Source organism: Prionailurus viverrinus, chromosome A2, assembly GCF_022837055.1.
Source record: "Prionailurus viverrinus isolate Anna chromosome A2, UM_Priviv_1.0, whole genome shotgun sequence".
NCBI classification, from domain to species: Eukaryota; Metazoa; Chordata; class Mammalia; order Carnivora; family Felidae; genus Prionailurus; species Prionailurus viverrinus.
In genome coordinates, this window is record NC_062562.1 from 104564661 (window position 1) to 104586277 (window position 21617).

Below are 21617 nucleotides of genomic sequence, written 5' to 3' on the forward strand. Positions count from 1 at the left end.
ATAAATGGAATGAAAATGACAATGAAAGTGGATTTATTTTACATATTGTAAAAGCACTACAAACACATGTTTCAAAATCAAATTTGATTGATTAAAATAGTTCCCATTCTGGGGTGCCTGGGTGGCTCAGTCGGTTGAGTGTGTCTGACTTTGGCTCAGGTCATGATCTCACAGTTAGATTCCTGAGTGTGAGCCCTATATCAGGCTCACTGCTGTCAGCAGCACTTTGAATCCTCTGTCCCTCTGCCCCTCCCCCACTTGCGCTGTCTCAAAAATCAGATATTTTAAAAATAAAATTGTTCCCATTCTGATTGAGCCTTTAGTAAGTATCTGGTTAGTTTTCTTTATTAAAATATGTGAATTTAAAAGAATTTATTAATAGTTTCTATGCTATGACAATTTTGACTCTCTGTTTTTTCGTGGCTTTATGTGGTGCTTGTTTTGTATTCCTTTCCTCAGTCAACATCTGTCATCATAGCTCCAAGCAAAATGGATGTTAAAGTAACAAAGAAGACTATTCGTTTTGATTTTTCAATTTGTATTAATTATAGAGTTCTAATGTTTGTGCAGTTAAACAAATGAACAAAAAAATATTTACAACAGGTATTACAAAGGATGGAAATTGTCTCAGCTGTTTGATAGGTGTTTTAATAAAGACCCAAGTTGGCATCCTCACATGAGTGATTTGGGGAAATGATACACTTGTGTGCCAATCACACTGAAATGGCAGTTTAAATCTGTAGTACTTGCATGGCTTATACTAAAACATTTTCAGAAGGTCAGTAGGAAGCAAGCAGCCAGCTGTTGGGTTTATCAAAGATAAACTCCTGCAGAGTACAGTGGCATTTAATACACCAGTGGAGCATGAAAAAACTGTGCAAATTAAATTGAGAAAGCAGCTGCTTGTTGAAGATGTGTATCTTTATATTGAACTCCGCGGGATGCATTTGGGAGGTTGAATTAAAACAGTCTATCAAGAAAATCTCAAAATCTTGGAATTTCTTCTCAATAAAAAAGATAATTTTTAAAGATTCATAACTATTTTCCCCAGGACCTCTATAAAATCATTCTTAGTCATCTTCTTTTAAAACTTACAGTGTGTCACAAAACACAGCCATGTGGCAATGATAGCCTCTCAAACTGTGATAAAGCAGAATTTATTGTTAATATAGTCACAAGGTGAAGGCAGGTTTACCATCTCATTTTTACCTTTTTTCTTAAAGAAGTGATATAGATCTGTTTAAAATTTTAAAACCATTGATCCCATATATTGTATGGTTGTAAGTAAACAAAGGGTTCCTAAATGCATTTTTAGTGCAGCTTTTAAAAAAGAATTAGAATCAACTCCCCATTCTGTGTACTGCAACTTTTTCATGTACTAAAACTTTGAGCATTCTTTGTTTAGTGTTGCAGCATCATTCAGACTTAAAAAAAATGTATGTGGGGCATGTAAGTTTAAGTACAAAGGTTGAATGGTGAACAGATTAGTTGAATGAGATAGGACTTCCTTATATTATATAACTGTTCTCTACAGTCTTCTAGCAATCAGTTTTAACCTGGGAAGAAAGAAAGGATGACCACCAAAAATTGTTTTATTTATTTTTTTAAAGTTTATTTATTTTGAGAGAGAGAGAGAGAGCACGCACGAGCAGGAGAGAGGCAGAGAGAAAGGTAAAGAAAGGATCCCAAGCAGGCTCCCTGCTGCCAGCACAGAGTCTGATGTGGGGTTTGAACTCAAAAACCATGAGATCATGACCTGAGTCAGAATCAAGAGTCGGACTCTTAACTGACTGAGTCACCCAGGCTCCCCCCCCCACCCAAATTTTGAATTGTCCTGATGGTCTCTCCAACAGCTTTTAGAAAAAAGTAATAAGAAAGAGCAATTTTACTTACTTACTACAGAATTACTTCACAGTTCTTAAATTAGGATCCTTCTCAGAGAGCTTAAAATAATGAATGTGAATCTTCCCATGAGTAAGAAAATGACGTTTCATTTGTATAGTGGTTTTGTGCAAATATTTAAGAATAACAGGTAAGTGCAAAGTGCAGTGAATTTAAGTGAAAGGCAATTATAGTTGTTAATTCTTAGCTTGGGCTAAGCTGCTAGAAAAGTAGTGCTTATTGAGTTGTGCTTATTCCATATTCTTCAGTTGTGGGAGATTGTGAAGGTCTGACCATAGAATTCTTTCAGTAGTTACTTGTGATGGCACACACGTGTTTTATGTTTATTTTCCTTGTGGGCATTTTATGAAAGTTTGATTGCAAAATCATATTTTTCTCTCCTTATAGATGGGTTCATATTGTCTGTGCCCTGTATGTTCCTGGAGTAGCCTTTGGAGATATTGACAAATTACGACCAGTAACACTGACAGAAATGAACTATTCCAAATATGGTGCCAAGGTGAGGCAGTGTTTTTGATTGTCTAAAAGAGAAAAATTTGTTTATATGACTTTTTACTGATATCGTTGTTCACTACAGAAATGCTTATTAGTAATGATACTATTTGTAGAACATTTAGCACTAAATCATTTATTATTGTTAGTAATTTTCCCAGAAAGCCAGTAATTTATAAATTCTTTCATGTATTCTTAATTTAGAGTTACCTATGGGGTAAAATGATAATTGATACTACTTCTATTTTTGTGGTATTTAGTATACTCCCTAGTACACATGAGTTCTCAGATCAGTAAGATCAAATACAAACCTAATTTCTGACTTTATTTTTGAAGTGAAATTTACCAAAATTATGAAAAGAGGAAAAGGGACACCTATTATTTTACTCAGGTTTCAAGGACTTTTTTTTTTTTTAAATGACTGCATAGCCTGCCTTGCAAATCATTCTCAGCCTCAATAATTTATAAATTAGTTTTTATTGATTGAGCTTTAGGATTATAAGTGATAAAAATACACTTACTGGGGCACCTGGGTGGCTCAGTCGGTCAAACATCTGGCTTTGGCTCAGGTCATGATCTCACCTTCTGTGAGTTCGAGCTCTGAGTCGGGCTCTGTGCTGACAGTTCAGAGCCTGGAGCTTCGGATTCTGTGTCTCCCTCTCTCTCTCTGCCCCTCCCCTACTCACACTCTGTCTCTCTCTGTCTCTCAAAAAATAAAACAACAAACAAAAAATACACTTACTAATTTAAACTTAGGTATATAGTTATTATAGGCATCCCTGGAATACTAGAACCAATTAGGCACTGATACATTCTCTTCCATTACTGTCCCTTGGGAAATTGGGAAGGAAGACTGTAATAGTGTCAGTAATACATTAAGGTGGGTGGGAAACTTAAAGGTTTTTGGAAAATTCTGATGGTGAAAATTCAAAAATTTGACAGCTTCTGCTGCTATATGTAGAATATTCTCCTCTAACCACAGCCCCAATCCCTCACCCTCCAGCCTCACTCCAGTACTCTTGTGCTTTAGTTTGGGTAATTTCTATTGAACTGTCTGCAGCTTTTTTCTCCAGAATTAGTTAAAGACCCCAGGGAGAAAAGCAGGCCCAAGCACTGAACTTACTTTCCTGGTCCTCAGGTAATTCTGTACTATCTTGTTATCTTTCTAATGCCTTAAGCTATAGTTAAAAAAAAAATAATTTGTTCACATTTTCTAGTTTCTAGCAGGATTAATACCTACCTAGTATTACCTAGTCCACCATTATTGGAAGTGAAAGTTATTGCTTTTTGAGATCAGCTTCAGAATTCACGAGCACAGAGCCTAGAAGGGACTGGCTTAAGTAATTTTCATTAGGCACACATTATTATCATAATTACAAATCTAGAAACAATGAAAAAAAAAAAGAACCAGATATTACTTCATATAACTGAAACCAGCAATGACCTCTGAACTGAAAAAGAGAATCATTAAATATATAATCGTCAGCTGATTTTTCATTATCACCTTCTTTTGTTTTGAAGTATGATTAGAAAGTAGAGTAAAAAAATTATGTATTCTCTAGCTTATTGGTACAGTCAGTGATGTGAATTATAACTGGGACAGTTCTTCTAGACCACATTATCTATCCATTTCCTAATCCTGGTTACTTTCTCCCCTGTGTTCTCAGTTGCTTAGCATAGTTCTCCTAGCATTTTAAATGATTCAGGCAATTGAAGAAGATTCCCATTTCTTTGTTAGATTGTTCTATAGTCTTTATAAGACTTTTTGTCAGGAAATTTTTTCTTGTATTCACTCTGAAATCCCTTCAACTTCATCGTATTACATTAAATTAGTTTGGGAACTTCTTAAGCACTTTGGTTCTGTTTGTGCTGTTGACATTATTGAAATAATTTAATTTCTCCATTTCTCTCTCTTCCATCTTCTCTCCTTCTGTCTCATTCTTTGTCTCTTTTTTGGTCTCATGTTTACATTACTATTTGCTGATACATCCTACCATATGCCTCCTACTGTTACTAGGAAAAAAACAAAAACAAAAAACAAAACCTTAACCAAGCAGTAGAGTGTCAGGATTTGGGTATATTTTCACATCTATACCCAGATTCCTATTCTTGCTGTTTTCATTCATTGCTGATGTATCAGTTGGGTGCTGTCTACCTCCTAGGTAGTTACTTACTGTTACAGTATTAAAATGATATTTTTAGTGTCTACTGAAACTTTTTAATTTTCCTCTGTATGTGTTTCTGTTATATTTAATTTACTTAGAATATATTTACTAAACAGTTCTTCTTTAAGTGTCTACTGGCAATCTGTCACAGTTTAGCAGGTTTTTTTTTTTTAAACGAAGATTCCTATCATTAGAGTAGTTTATATTTTAAGACTAGATTTCTTTTTCTCTCTCTGTGGTATAGATAGTGAAAAGGATAAAAAAATAAATTTGGGGAGGATTGAGGGTAATTTCATTTGTTGAAACTTTCAGTTTTACAGTTCTTCCCTTTGTATTCAGGAAGGATTTAACTAGTTGGCTACATTGTGTATCACAACCAATTTCATCAGATTGTTTACATAAGATTACTTTTTAATTCTCTTAAAGATATTTTAAAAATGATTTCTTTGGTTCCAGTACCTAGATTTTTTTTGGCGAATTTCTCTGGCTTCTTACTTATTTTCTTTCATTTTCCAAGCAGTATTATGTTGTCCAAGTCATTATAGCTTCATGGTTAAGAACAATGACTTTTAGATTACTTTGGTTTGAAGACTGACTTGACAATTATTTTTTTGTGTTATTCTGAGCAGATTTCTTAACCTGTCTTCAGTTTTCTCATGTGTAAAATGGAGGTAATACGTCTTTCATATGTTAGTGTGGAATAGTGGATCAAATGGTTACATATGTTAATATATGTAAAGTGTTTAGAATAGTGGCTAGCACATAGTAAATCCTTATTATTATTATTATTATTATTATTAGTGTCATCATTATTGTATCAGTGGAATTTTGGTTCATTAGAATTCTAGAGAGAATTTTTTCATATAAACTCTTTTCTTGCCCACAGTTATTGTTTTATTGATACGCTATTGATTCACTATTTGTATTTTATGGACGCTTTGTATGAGAATGCAGTCTTGTTTTAGAGATATTTTTATTCTGAGAGTTTTCCTGTTATTCCATTTTAGGAATGTAGCTTCTGTGAAGACCCTCGTTTTGCTAGAACTGGAGTTTGCATTAGCTGTGATGCAGGGATGTGCAGAGCCTATTTCCATGTGACCTGTGCCCAGAAGGAAGGTCTGCTTTCAGAGGCAGCAGCAGAAGAGGTAGGTTTATTTAAAACTATCATTGGTGAATATGTTCATAAGATGTCTCATAACTCTATTATGTCCTACAATAGGTGTGCATGATAGAAGAAATTAACAAGCGTATTTTTAAAGTCTTTGCTTAGATCACTGGTCTAAAATTTCAAGAGTAAACAATATATGAGTTTTTCAGTCTTAAAGCTAGTTAGACATTTGGAAAACATGTTAAACTTTTTATAGCGAGATCTGACAGGTAAAATGAAACATAATCCAAGTTGTTTTAAAGCATTAATATGTCAGCATTTTTTATAGGAGGATCTGAAATTATGTTTGGATAACTTTGCTCTGTTTCTTTAAATAAAATCATTACCCTTTCTTCAATATCTGTATTTCTATCTCTTTACAAGTGTTTTTAATCTTATAATTTTCCTTCCAGGTTTATTAGCTTTAGATTAGACAGTTTTTTTCAAAGCACATTTTGGGGACTCCTTAATCTTCTTTCAAGAGGTTTGTGAGGTTGAAACTATCTTTGTAACAATATGAAAACAGTATATACATTTTTTACTCTTAATTATCTCATGAGCAATAGTGGAGTTTTTCAGAGATTATATGATGCATAACAATATAACATACTGAATGTGGAAATAGTTTTGAGAATCCAGCCATCTTTAATAAAGTGAGCTCTCTAGACATTAAAGAGATTTGAAAATGTAAAACAGTGCCACCCTTCTCACTGAGTTTGTGTATATGTAAATTATAGTATTTTTAATAAAAGTGTTATTTATCTTAACATGTAATGGATTATTGTTATTTTAAAATGAATAAATGTTTTAAAATTTTGTTTTTTAATTTCTAATGGGGACTATCTATAAAATAACTCACATAGGTCTCTTTGAGGTCTTCAATAATTTTGAAGACTGTTAAGGAGTCCTGAGACTAAGTTTTGTTGATTTCTTTAAGTTCTTGTGTTAGATAGGTATTTGAGTATTTGCTTGGTAATTCTTATTATCTGTTCATGGTGGATCTGTGGTGTACCTATAAACCTTTGGTTGTGTTCCTTCTTTTACTGGATAAATTTTCAGTGTTACATAAAAATATATATGTATATTTATATTGGGTCTTTATCTTTTCCCATTTATTTTGTAGACAAGAAACAAGTAAAAAAGATAATGTAATGAAAATTTGTTGAGCAGATTTTGAGGGGTATATATTTTTTTACATTTTTTAAATGTTTATTCATTTTTGAGAGAGAGAGAGAGAGCACAAGCAGGGGAAGGGCAGAGAGAGAGGGAGACACAGAATCCAAAGCAAGCTGCAGGCTCTGAGTTGTCAGCACAGAGCCTGGTGCAGGGCTCGAACTCACAAACCGTGAGATCATGATCTGAGCTGAAGTAGGATGCTTAACTGACTGAGCCACCCAGGAGCCCCGAGGGATATATTTTATGAATAAATGAATTCTATAGCAGTTATGTGTTGGATACGTGTTTTTGTACCAGCTTTGATTCTTAAGAATTGTACTTTAATTGATTAAGGGTACTGGATAAATTTTGAGCATTTTTACAGCTCTTAGGAAGACATAGAAGCATAATTAATTATATAATAAGGTTATGTGGATTAGTATTGACTACACTCTAGATGGTGGGCAGCAATGCAGAGGGGCAGTACAAGTAAGACTTAGAAGATGAGATAAATCCCAAGTGAATACCCAGATCATGGAGTCTGTAGGGTAGGGTATTACTGTACTTACGGAAAACTTTGAGCTTTGCAATCAGGAAGACTCCTTTATAGCCATTTCTTTTAGAACTTATTGAGAGCTTTACCTGTCATACTGTGGCAGTTTGGGTTCCTTTGTATAGTTGCCATTCAACATTTTGGGGGGAGGGTAGACAGTGGCTAACAAAAGCTGCATGATGGGACAGTGGAATGTAAGGGAGTCTAATATAGTGATTTAGAGCATACATCCCTGTATCTAAAGGCATGCACATGGAAATGAAACAAACGAAACACAGTATTACATTAAATAAATAGTTTGCATCTGTGGTCTGCATGTCTCTGTCTCTAATCTCATCTGGGGAAATTTACAGGGGAAATTGAAATAAATCAGGATGTAGAAACAGGACCTGAGGCTTTTCCTTTGCCTTGCTGCCTCCCTTGATTGATTAGGTAGGAATTCTGGATGCTAGAATAACAAAATGTGACTTTTCTCCACATTTGCTTCCTTGTTAGGTGTACTTTTTTGTGGGGAATGATTTAAATCTATTTACATGTGTTTCTGATGTCTTCTTATAAACATTTATAGAATTGGAAAATTATAAAGATTTCTGAACAGTGTTTTAAAACCCAAGAATCAGTATCAATAAGATTTGCTCTTGGCAGTAATCATTCTGTTAAAGGAAGTTCGTGGCTATTATACTTCTGTAGACTAAGATTTATGTAATATAATAGCATATTTAATTAAAAGACAAATTTTAAAGTAAAACAAATCTGTTTGTGGGCATATCTTCTGTTTCAATTTTATATGACATTCGAGAAAGCTCCCCTCCCCGCCGCCCCTTTTACAGATTGGTTTGTTAAGTGGGATTTCTTCTTAATGGCTGTTTTATATAGGCAGTAAAAGCAAGGTGGCAAAAGAGAGTAAGTACCCTAGTTTCATCTAGTGACATCATATACCTTACTATATTCTAATGACTTTTTGTAGCCTTCTGACAGTACTTTTTATCTCAGTGGTGAGGATCCATTTAAAGTTTCTATTCTTTTCTTTTTCTTCCTCTCTCTCCCTCACTTCCTCTCTCTCTCTCTCTCTCTTTCTTTTAGAGAGAGAGAGGGTAGTGGCAAGTGGGGGAGAGGGGCAAAGGGAGAGAGAGAATCCCAAGTAGGCTCCATGCTGTCAGCACAGAGGCCAACATGGAGTACAATCCCACATCTCTGGGATTGTGACCTAAGCCCAAATCGAGAGTTGGACGCTCAATTGACTGAGCCACCCAGGTGCCCGAAAGTTTCTATTCTTTCTGATCTGCTTTGTGAGAATTCCAAATTATTTAGAATGTTCAAACCATGTTATGATATAATGTATTTATTATTAAAATCGAACAAAAGCACAGATTCAGTTATGCTGACAGAAATTTGTTTCACACCATATAGTTTCCCTTAAGGTTACTTATATTTCATGTAAACCATATGGTAGTTTCTTCTGTGATAAAGTATAATTTTCGTATAAAGTATAATTTTCGTATAAAGTATTTCGTATAAAGTATTGTTCGCACCCTGTTACCATGTAGAAAGTTCTCATTGAAACAGTGGAAATAGAGTATAGATTTTTATTGATTTTTTTTTTCCCCCATAACCTTTGACTTAATGGACTGAAATCATTCATGCATTAAATTTCAGTGGCTCAAATTGTGTCGGGGCCTTTTGTACTTCTAAATTCTGTGATGTTATCCACAGTAATATATTGTGACATTTGTGGATACCACACTACAGAATGCCTCATACACTTTTTTTATGTTAAGGATACCTCATATTTATTGTTATTGTTATTATATTCCTTTCTGTTCTTTCTCATTTGTTTCTTTTTTTTAGTGTCATCATTTCTCTTTGGGTTGTAAAATCTCACCTTACTAAGAGACCCTTCTAACATAACTTGGATAAAAACTATATATGGAGAGCTTATCTTTATTTCTTCTCCTTGGGACACACCTAAAGAATGAACTCCCAGTTATTTTTTTGGCATTCACAATGCAGATTACTTGTTTTGGCTAAATATTTACAAATTATTTTTGTTTTTGATAGAGTAAATTTTTTTTTGGTACTCTACTCTTTATGAATAAAAAATAGACCCTTTAGGTTAGTATCCTGAGAGATGGCTATGAGAGAGCTATGTTTTCTGTTTGAGGTTTTAAAGTTGTATAAAGAGTTAAAGGTGATACCTAATGTGTTCAATTGACAGTAAATAGAAGTAAAAAGTAAAAAGAAGTCTGCCCTTCTTAATCCATTTTTGTCTTGGGTAGAATCTGGCCATGCATTGCTAGCCAGTTAAAAATGTTCCACTTATCTGTGTTAGCTAGTCCTGTATTTTCTGGATGTATTTTTTGTAATATTAATCTATGTATACATAACTTTAATATTTAATGATGGCTTTTACCTACGATTATGAAAATTCTATTTGTTTTAAACAGTGCTTATTTTTTTAGGTACACAAGTTTGACTAAATACAATACCTAAGATTTTATTTCAGTGTTTTTAAATATACAAGGCCCTTTAAAGAAAAAAATAGTTGTTAATTTGAAGTTGATATACAGGATTAAGTTTCAAACGCAGCAATTTTTATCATTGTGTATAAAAGTTACTTTTGTAATTTATTTTAGAAATAACCAACAACATAGGAGATTCTTCAAAAAGCAAATATTATCTCTTGTGTTAGGTTGTTTATAACCCTTTGAAGTGAAAATATTCACTCCTCCCTTCTGTTTTTTTTTTTTTTTTTTTTTTGGTATAGGATATAGCAGATCCATTTTTTGCTTATTGTAAGCAACATGCAGATAGGTTAGACAGAAAGTGGAAGAGAAAAAACTACTTGGCTCTTCAATCCTATTGTAAAATGTCTTTGCAAGAAAGGGAGAAGCAACTGTCACCAGAAGCACAGGTATGGGATTCATGCCAAAACTCATGTTTTTTTCTTTCAAGGTTATGGATTTCACATCTCATGTGTATGTGCCAATGACATGTGAAATGTCATTATGAAGTTTGGTTAGTTACCTAGGAAGTAGATTGTCATTAAGGTAGTGAGTGTAGTTTGTAGCTGAATATGTTACTCCTTAGTCAACAGAGAAGCCTTTTATAAAGCACGTTTCCAAATACATTGAAAAATGTGGCTTAGAGAAGTTATTCTATCAGTGCAGTATGTTGACCATATCTTTTTTTCAGTCTGTTTTAGTGTTTGCTTATGTAAAAGATTTGATCAGTTTGCCCATCTTTTAAAATGTATTTCTATGTAAATTAAGTGAATTTATAGAGACTTTTGCAGGTATTGAGAAAAGGAACTTCAGTTCAGTCAAATTAGTTTCTGACAACTCGGATCATAGACTAGGACCTGGATTCGTTACTGGGGTAGACCTTTTTTGTAATCCAAGAATATTATCTTAAGAACTGTGGATAGATACAATTTGCCTTGATACAGGAAATTCTGGTTGTCTTTACTATCTCTAAACATACAAGTAGAAATCATAAGGAATATGTTAAATTTTAATATCTTTTAAAATGTATATGCTTTTCTTTTATAGGCAAGAATCAATGCCCGGCTTCAGCAATATCGTGCCAAAGCAGAACTAGCTCGATCCACCAGACCCCAGGCCTGGGTTCCAAGGGAAAAATTGCCCAGACCACTCACTAGCAGTGCTTCAGCCATTCGTAAACTGATGCGGAAAGCAGAGCTAATGGGAATCAGTACAGATATCTTCCCAGTGGACAATTCAGATACTAGTTCTAGTGTGGATGGAAGGAGAAAGCATAAGCAACCTGCTCTCACTGCTGATTTTGTGAATTATTACTTTGGTCAGTATACACACTGATAAATTCACATTTTCAATGAGAACAATTTGCTATTGGAAATATTTGATACACTGTCAGTTTTTAGAAGTGTATTAGCCATACTACATTACATATATTAAGTAAAAAGCATGTTTATTTATTTATTTAAAAAATTTTTTTGACATTTATTTATTTATTTATTTATTTATTTTAAATTTTTTTTTTTTTTTTCAACGTTTTTATTTTTATTTTTGGGACAGAGAGAGACAGAGCATGAACGGGGGAGGGGCAGAGAGAGAGGGAAACACAGAATCGGAAACAGGCTCCAGGCTCCGAGCCATCAGCCCAGAGCCTGACGCGGGGCTCCAACTCACGGACCGCGAGATCGTGACCTGGCTGAAGTCGGACGCCCAACCGACTGCGCCACCCAGGCGCCCCAACATTTATTTATTTTTGAAAGACAGAGAGACAGAACATGAGCAGGGGAGGGGCAGAGAGAGAGGGAGACACAGAATCTGAAGCAGGCTCCAGGCTCTGAGCTGGAGCCCCACAGAGCCTGATGCGGGGCTCTAACTCACAACCTGTGAGATCATGACCTGAGTCAAAGTCGGACACTTAACTGACTGAGCCACCCAGGCGCCCCAAAAGCATGTTTATTTTTCTATTAAGTGTGCGTTGTTGTAAAATGCTAAGTTCATGTATTTGTAAATAGGGTTAAAAATGTTGCAAACAATGTATGATTATCCATATGATCATCTTTATGGCTAGCTTCTTCCTTTGTGTGTTTTGTACATCAGCTTTTATTTTCTAATAAGTAAAATTGGATATTTAATTTAAATAGAGAGAAATATGCGCATGATTCAAATTCAGGAAAATATGGCTGAACAAAAGAATATAAAGGATAAATTAGAGAATGAACAGGAAAAACTCCATGTGGAATATAATAAGGTAAGTCGGCTACAAAACAACATAATATGATCTGTTGTTGATGTCATTTGCGATATTAGAGCTTTCTATGTATGTCCCATTTTGAAAATTTTCTGGAATCTTTAGACCTTTCCCTACAATTCCTACTCTTATTGAATGTATTATCAGCACTAACACTAAGCACTTCCTACGTGCCAGGTACAATCTTGAGCATGTTACATATATTAACTCATTTAATTTCCATTTCTGTTTTATAATGTGAGTTGTAATTATTGCTCCCATTTTCAGAGGAGAAAATTGAATCCTAAAGAGGTGAAGTAATTTGCCCAGACTCACATAGATAGTCATGTCATAGAGTTGGGGTTTGAGGCCAGCCTGACTCCTTTCTAACTAGTATACTGTAGAGCCTCACTTTCTAAGTTTGTAGAAAACAAAGAAACTTACTTTTAAATTATTGTTTTTGTCTTGAATTTGTAATGTTACTTTTGATTTAAGAAAAATACCTATCAATCCAAATTTCCATTCTGCCTCTTCATTGTAATGATGAGGGAGATCAAAAGAATATAAAAGCAAGGTGTAGCCAAAATGTTAGGTAATAAGTAACATGAGCATATAAAACCTATATTGACTTACTGTAATGTTATTTTAAGTAATAAAAAATTAATAAGAGGTAAGTTTCCAATATCAGCCATCTGTAGTGAAAAGAGTAGTGGGATTAGATTCAGAAGATCTGGGGATTCTTGCTAGTTCTATGATCTTGGCCAAGTCACAGACACCATATAATCCTTAATTTTCTTATTGGGAAAATGGTGGAAATACATCTTGATAGACTTTTAAGGATTAATTAGCAGAATGTGTATGAAATATCTATAAAACTGTAACCAAATGATAAATATAGGTATTATTATTGTCAGTAAAAATGCTAATATAAAACAAAATGCTTACATTTTATTAGTGTTGCTGATTAAGTAATTGGATAGCCTCATCTCTCGGTACTGTGGCTTAAATATATTAAAAATAAGGACTATAAAAAATATGGACTATAAGTGTAGATATTCTTGGACACTTGTTGATAAATTATTTAAATTTTCCCATGGATTACTACATATTTTATTGGCATACTAATTTTGATTATTTATGTTGTAGCTGTGTGAATCTTTAGAAGAACTACAAAACCTGAATGGAAAACTTCGAAGCGAAGGGCAAGGAATATGGGCCTTACTAGGCAGAATCACAGGGCAGGTTAGTTTCTTTCCAATTGCTATCTCCTTCTGTTCTCATTCTCTATATTATTTTCAGAGATCAGACTTCTGATACAACTTTCCTAACTAAAAAATTCTGTTTGATTAGGGCCAACTAATCCTCTGGGATAATGATAATGCCTGAAATATATCTAGAGAATTGGAAGCTGCCTACTGAGAACCTGTAGCTTAATTTGCTTGTTCTAACAGCTATCTTGTTTGCAGAACTTTTTCATTTGCTCTGATTGTCATTTGTGGTGAAGCTAAGATGTGAAGCATGAATTCGCTCCTACCACATTCTTCTTATGTGTAATTTAGCAGTTTTAGAGTCCTTGCCACATTTTTCTCTATCTTGTTCTTATGTTATATTTAGTCCCCTCTCCCCCACCTTTTTTTTTTTTTTTGACATAAAATTTAAAAGGCAAACTGAAGAGATTCGTTTTTATGTTAATCTGGTTTTGAGCTATGGAAGAGATGGGTTTTGAAACTTGAGAGTCTAAAGTGTGGTTTTTCCTGTTAAGTAGATATCATTGTAGTAATGAAAAAATTTACTTTATCCTTGAGCATATCTAGCCTATTAAAGTTCTTGGTGTTAAAAAGAAGAATCATTGCCAAATAGATTTCTTTGAATGCTTTTTTTAGTACTGTGTATAATTCATAAATTAAGAATTCATTCAAATAATCTGTTATATTTTAGAAGGAGATGGAGACTCCCTGTAGTACTGTGAAAGTAGTCTTATTTGTGAAGGAGTTTATCAAAGAAGAGATATTTTTCATTGTACTTGTTTCAGAAGTTTACAAAGGGTCAATTTATCATACAATTTGTGTAGACTTAATATTTTAGAAAATAATACATATTGCTATGTGTTGTGCTATGCTAGCTTTCAAGATGCTTCTTTTGTGAACAGGATGTATGCGGCTTATATTACAATGAATAACATAATTTAAGAGGTGAGAAGGAGCAGTCACCTATGGAGAATTGACCTTTCTTCCTATTGATAGGTTGTTGATGGATTTGGGGAAGATTATGGTGCTTTATGTTTTATATTTAGAGAAGTTAATGTTGAGTGCAAGACTATTATTTATTTGCCAAGCTAACATTATGTTTTGGCTTGATTTGCAAGATTGTCTCATAAGAATCTTCTATTTAGTGTAAAGCATTATGTACCATAAAAGAGCATTGTCATTTATTAAATGACTTTTAACAGAAGTTCACAAATTTCCTTGTGCAAATGTAAAATACACAGAGGAAGTAGAATTCATTTGTACCACTCGCATGACACTTTTTTCCAGTTGGTTGAACAGATGTTGGCCCACCAGGCCACCGAGAAATGACTTTGATAGATGGTTGCTGTCTCAGAAGCCAGCATACTACAGATTAGTAGAAACCCAAAAAGAATCTCATTCACTTTATGGAGAGTTTGGTCCAATAAGATAATTTTTCTAATTAACCTATGGAGCACCATGTAGCTGGGATGTTGAGGAAAATAAACGGCTTCAATATTCTTTTTGTCAAGTGTATTGTGTGTGGTTTTTTAAAGCTCTTAAATGCTTGTCCTTGTCTTTCACTTTTTAAAGCTAAAGTAGAAGTTTAATTTTCATAATGTTTTAGTGTTTCACTGAAAAGGGATGAGACTATGTAATTATAGATTTTTAATGAGAGTAACTGTGAGACAGAAACTCATTTTAATTCTTTTTGCTGGTGTAATAGCTGGTAAGACATTTCTCCCTCACAATTCTAGCATATTTAGTTGACTTGAGTGGCAAATAGAGGAGAATGTTGCTTTATATTTTTTCTTTAAAACAAAATAAACTGCATTTGTTCAAATCAATAGAAGTTGAACATACCGGCAATTTTGCGGGCACCCAAGGAGAGAAAACCCAGTAAAAAAGAAGGAGGCACACAAAAGACTTCTATTCTTCCTGCAGTACTTTATAGGCAAGTAATAAAATGATAACAGATTAATATTGTGTGTTTTTAAACTCATACTTTTAGTAACAAGATGCTTCAAATATTTGTGAATGGATTATGTCCGTATTAGAATTTATGTTAAATGCATTTGAAATTCATTTTATCAGTACCTTTATCAAAGATGGTTTAGGTTGAATGAGAGAAGAGATTTTTGCTCCTCTTTTAATGATAAGATTAATGACTTGTATCCTTTAAATAAGTGGAGATATATGTCCAAAAGTTGCATGGAAATGAACAATCCATTGTCTTGGGGGAATTGGAAAGTAACTTTAAATAATGTAGATGATCATTTTCTTAAATAATTAAAATAATCTATTATTTAATGGGCATTTATATTTTATTTTACTTTAATGAGTTTTAGAGCTTTGCATGTGTTTTTAGGTAGTGATGGGTATCACATACAATCTGAATTACTGCCTTTGTACAGTGGTGGATAATGAAGATAAGTTCTAGATTTGAATCTGTCTATATTTTTTTATATGCTCAGTTGTAATAATTTTATTTCTAGTAGTGCTTTTATTATTTACTTTTTTGTCTCTATCGTAATTTTGCATAGCCAAGACTTCTTGGCTCAGTCTAGCTTTTCCAAACAAAATTAGTTCGTTTGGAACCACCATGCATATCAGAGTGCTTCTCACTTGTCAGTACAGTTCATTTTTGTTTCAGAATGTATTGTAAATGATTTTCCTTTTTTACTTGAGTAGCATTGAGAACCAAGCACTGGTTGTCGTTGTTGCGTGTATGTGACCCTTTTTCTCTAGGATAATTTAAAACTTCAAAAATCATTTTTATTTCTTACATGGATGGGTAGCTGTTAGAGATTCTTAACAACTTTTTCTTCACACTTTATGTTCCCAGTATAAAAAAACAGAGATATTCCAGTCATGGTGCCTGTGCTCTCAGGAGTAGTTAAGTTGACATTTTGCACAAGAAAAGTTGGATTCCTTGAAAAGTAACAAAAATCCAAATAACAGTAACAACAATGCAAAATTCCCCATTCCTCACAAAAATATCAATTGGTGTACTTTTAAGACTCAAAGTCTGATTTTGAAGAGACTTATTTAGAAATGTAGCTTATTTACATGTTGAAGATTCATTGAAAGGCTTATAATTAATGTTAAAATAAACAATTTTGTTTGTAAATTAACTTCTGTAGTTTGAGAGAAGTAGAAAATTGTAAAATTTTTTTGTTTAATAGTTATGTTTCTAGAGAAAAGTTGAGCTAATATTAAATGTTTTAAGTGATAACTAAATTGAGGTAGCTGTGATGCTGAGAATACTACGTTCTTTTTTTTTTTTTTTTTTTTTTTAAGTTTTTTTATTTACTTAGAGCAAGCAGGGGAAGGGCAGAGAGAGGGAGAGAGTGAATCCCAAGCAGGCTCTGTGCTGTCATCCCAGAGCCCGATGCAGGGCTTGATCTCACAAACTGTGAGATCATGACCAGAGTTGAAATCAAGAGTAAGACACTTAACCAACTGAGCCAGCCAGGCATCCTGAGAATACTGTCTTATATATGCCTCTCTCTGAAAAGTTTGACTCCAGAATAATAATTATACTAGATCCAGCTATTTTTCTATAGTCTCAAATATTTAGAACTAATAATTATTGATGTTACAAAGAGGCACGTTTGAAGAAAAAAAACACTTGATTTTAATAGAAGAAACATTAATCCAAGGTGAAATTTTAAAATTTAAAAAAATGTGCTGTAAATAGCTGTTTCACTAAAATAATTATTATTCTAATCGTTTATTTGCTGCCTTTATTCAAAGTTGTGGCATTTGTAAGAAGAACCATGATCAGCATCTTCTTTTATTGTGTGATACCTGTAAACTCCATTACCACCTTGGGTGTCTGGATCCCCCTCTTACGAGGATGCCAAGGAAGACCAAAAACAGTTACTGGTAAGTAAAATGAAAGAGATTTTAATGGTAGAACTGGTTTGCTCTCTGTTGCAATAGTATAAGATGAAGTGTTATGTCCTATTTTATAATGAAGTTTTTAGCACATTTTTAATTGATATTTTAATATTTTTCCAACTTTGTTGAAGTATGACAATTAGAAATTATATTTAAGATATACAACTTAATGATTTGATATACTAACACATTGTAAAATAATCACCAGCATCAGACGAATTAACATATCTGTCACTTCACTTTAGTTCCCATTTTCTATTTTGTGGTGAGAACACTTCAGACATAAATATTTATTATAATATTATATGAATAAATCTGTAATAGTTTTTTTGAGAAATGAATTTTAAGTTAATTGAGGCTGTTGTGATATCTTATCAATAGTTAAGGCATAAATTCTGTCTCAGGTGTTTTAATTCTGTTTATTATAAGAATTTCTCTAATGCTTTTTGTTTTGAAATTGAATGAATTTATCAGGAACTTGCCTCCATATTCATGCTTTTATTTGTAATTTAATATTTTTAATTAGTTTCACCCAAGGCTTTACTTGTGGTATTTGTCATTTATGCTACTTCTGTTTAAGTTTAACCATTCTTTGCAAATCTAGAAACATTTGACATACGTTTCTAAGGTTGTTTTTTTTTTTTATTAGGTATATTGCATAACTACAGATGTTTTATAAAAGCTTATGTATGATGAATTGTATCCTTTCCTTAATTGTAGTTCAAGGGAGAGAGATATGCTCAAATTTTAATAGGCCGTTTCTATATAGGAAAAATATAGGACATGGAAAACTTTGGAATAAACATCAGTATTCTGTTTAGACAAATTACCTTTCTACTTTTAGAAAAGAGTAAACCCCAGGTTCTTAAATGATAATCTATATAAAAAGTCATGTGTTTGTGAAACACATTAAGCATGTTTTTTGACTTCATTGTTTCATCTCATAAAGCAATCTCTGTTTATTTTATTAGGAAGCTTCTATTGTTTCACCATTTTCACAGGATTGCTTTTTCATAGTGTTCTTTTATCAGTTTGTCTTGAGAGAGTCCTACTAGTACACCCTTTTCGAGTATAGTGGAGTTTATGTATATACTTTTTGATATGTGCTTTTGAAACCAGAGTTTACTAAGAAAATGCTGTAGCTTATTAGAATGCCAGCAGTGGTAATAAGCATCCTAGGTGGGTGTTTATAAATTGAAAGCCAGTTTGGTAGTCTCCAGGGCCAGGTGCTTTGATATGGAGAGATGCAGTTCTCTACTTAAATGAGATTATGAACTTTTCTAATATTGCTCTGCTTGCAGAGTTCTGGTTTCCAGTGTGTAAGTTTCTGGAAGAACTTCAGATGAAAATGCATTGGTTGCCTCGGATGTTTTAGTGAAAGTTCTCCCCCAAACACCTAAAACTACTTAGGGTCCTATGCATTGGTTGCAGTGTTTTAAAGTAAAAGTAGAAGGTAATATTGGAACAAAGTGAAGTCTTCAATATCTTCTAGTTTCCAGTTATCAAATTTCCTTTGGCCTCTGTAATCAACTTAGGTTTGCTTAGCAATTAATTGAGTGTATTATTTTTGGAGTAAATTTTATAGAATTATATTTTTCTTTAGTGTATCTCAAATGTGAGAGGCACTTTTTTCTTTTCAACATTTTCAGTTTATTTTTGAAGTTATATGAAAGATAATAAACATTAAAACAGTTTCACTTCCTAAATATTTTATTATTACCTATGTATGCTCTTTACCTAAGTCTATTGTATATGTATGGTAGAAAAACGGTAATGGTGTGCTACTATGCATCTTTCCCCCATTCTGCATTCTCTGATGCCTTGTTGGTATTTGGAAATTAACTATGGTTAGGAGTATTTGTACTGCAGAAATTGGCAAATGCTACAAATTACCACTTTTTTTCCATAGAGAGCTAGGTGTTAGATATTTACTAACACACCACTAATCCTAACCCCTGCTTTGTTTCTGTTTAGTTCTTCTCAGTCTTTTTTTAGGAAAAGAGGTTCTAGAAAAGTCCTTTCCTCTTAGGGAAAGGGTTCCTGGACCTTTATCTCATGACTGGGCCTGTTACTGGCTTAAATTTCTACAAAGCCTACTGGTATACATTTCTGAATGTCACCAATCACTGCTTTTGCTGTCTTTATGCTGTGTGCACTTGGTAACTCCCTTTCTGGTATGCCCCTTTATGTTCACTGCTAGCTAGAATTACTATGCAATCTTTCCTTCTCAAATACTGTGTTCGGCATGATAGACTAAGCACCTGCTGTCTTAGCTTTTCTCTCCTCCCAGTATCAGCACTGCTTTTGGAAGATACTAGTTTGAGATCTAGATGCTTTCTGTTTGGTCCACACCACAATAGTTGATTGGTTATGCTGGACTGATTTAAGACATGTAACAGGAAAGAAGAAATGGATAAAGATGCAGAAGTAATTATTGGTGGAGAGTAGGGAAGTTGAATAAGTTCACATTAGACAGGCTCTGACTTTTCAGTGAAATAGAAGTAGTCTGTGGAGAGGTAGAGGACCTGGGGTGATGATGGGAACTTAAGAAGACAGGAGATAGTTTCCAACAGTTACTGTGGGAAAAAAAATAGATAAACGACCTGCTGAGGCCATATATATACATATATATATATATATATATATGTATATATATGTATGTGTATGTATATATATGCATGTGTATGTATATATATGCATGTGTATGTATATGTATGTGTATATGTGTATGTGTTTGTGTATATATATATATATATATATAGTATATACTGAACAGGAATGTTCAGTGAATTAGTTTAGTAAGTTTGGTTAATTGCTTTTTCTCCAGTGATGCTGAGCTGTCCAGGAGCAGGAGAGGAGAGAAACCCAGGAACTTCTAAGGTTGGATTAGGAGTGGACAAATCAGATGAAGAGTGCTTGGTGGATGGGGAATTTGGCAGGTGATAGACTAGTGAAAGTATACTGTTTGGATTTACTTCTAGTGTTAGAAATCTATTTTGTCTTGCTTTGAGTTTATGTTATCTTGGTATGTTTCTTTTTAAATATATGATCTTGTATACTGCCTTACATTCTTCTAAGACAAGCGTAATACTGTATAAATTAGTAAGGGTTTGATTTAGTAGAATAGCCCAAATAATAAGCAGTTCTTTTAATTTTAGAGTAATCTATGTTTCCACCACCCACCTGATCAGAATTTGTCTTGCTTTTTCTAATTAAAGCATATTCTGGGGGCGCCTCAGTAGCAATTGGTTAAGTGTTTGTCTCTTAGTTTAAGCTCAGGTCATGGTCTCATGGTTTCTGAGTTTGAGGCCTGTGTTGGGCTCCATGCTGGCAGTGGAGAACCTGCTTGGGGTTCTCCCTCTGTCTCTCTCTCTCTCCCTCCCTGCCTCCCTCTCCCTCTCTTCCCCTCCCTCTCTGCTCCTCCCCTGCCCCCACCCTCATTCATTCTCTCTCTCTCAAAATAAAAAGGAATATTCTGAAGGGTATTATTTGACAATTAGATAATTGAGTAATATTTATTATATCCTTTTATTCTTTGGATATACTTTTGTTTATTAAGATAAAAGAAAATCTATAGCACAAACTCTTCAGTGAAGAATTTACGGAAGGTTTCTTCCCCTATTTTTAATAATTTATCCTCCCTTTCTTCCATTAACTCTTTCCTTTTTTATTGAGAGATAATTGACATAAAATATTGGATTAGTTTTAGGTGTACATATTGTGAAATGATTACCACAGTAAGTTTAGTTAGCATCCATTCCTATACATAGTGACTTTTTTTTTTTTTTTTGTCTTTATGATAAGGACTTTTAAGATCTACTCTCTTGGTAACTTTAAAATACACAATACAGTATTAATAACTCTAGTCATCATGTTGTATGTTACATCTCCAGGACTTATTTATGTTTTAATTGGGATTTTATACCTTTTGACCACCTTTACCCCTTTAGCACCCACCTCCTGGCCTCTGGCAACCACCAATCTGTATTCTTTATTTATGAATTTGTGGGTTTAAAAAAATACTCCATATATAAGTGAGATCATACAATACTGGTTTTTGACTTATTTAGCATAATTCTCTCAAGGTCCGTATATGCTATTGCGAATGGCTAGGAGTTTCTTCTTTTTTATGGCTGAATAATATACCATTATATATATATATCTCTCCCACAGTTTTTTTTATCCATTCATTCATCAATAGACACAGGGTGTTTCTGTATTTTTGCTATTATAAATAATGATACATGAACATTGGAATATAGATATTTTTCAAGGTAGTGATTTTTCCCTTGGCTGTATACTGAGAGGTGGACTTGCTGGATCATATAGGCATTCTATTTGTAATTTTTTGA

At 33.5% G+C, this 21617-nt stretch overlaps 1 protein-coding gene across 7 annotated transcripts in view; it reads left to right on the plus strand.

Annotated features, from left to right (window-relative positions):
- The window catches only part of PHF14 (PHD finger protein 14), a 213166-nt gene that overhangs the window by 41451 nt on the left and 150098 nt on the right, over positions 1–21617 (plus strand). For all 7 annotated transcript variants that reach the window (XR_007150152.1, XM_047848780.1, XM_047848779.1 and 4 more), the window contains exons 6-13: positions 2290–2401; positions 5567–5704; positions 10179–10325; positions 10963–11233; positions 12051–12157; positions 13283–13378; positions 15213–15316; positions 17119–17250. Coding sequence is in view for 6 of the 7 variants with exons in the window: in XM_047848780.1 (XP_047704736.1) it covers positions 2290–2401; positions 5567–5704; positions 10179–10325; positions 10963–11233; positions 12051–12157; positions 13283–13378; positions 15213–15316; positions 17119–17250 (1107 nt within the window). In the remaining variant the exon portion in view is untranslated. The remainder of the gene's footprint in view (positions 1–2289; positions 2402–5566; positions 5705–10178; positions 10326–10962; positions 11234–12050; positions 12158–13282; positions 13379–15212; positions 15317–17118; positions 17251–21617) is intronic.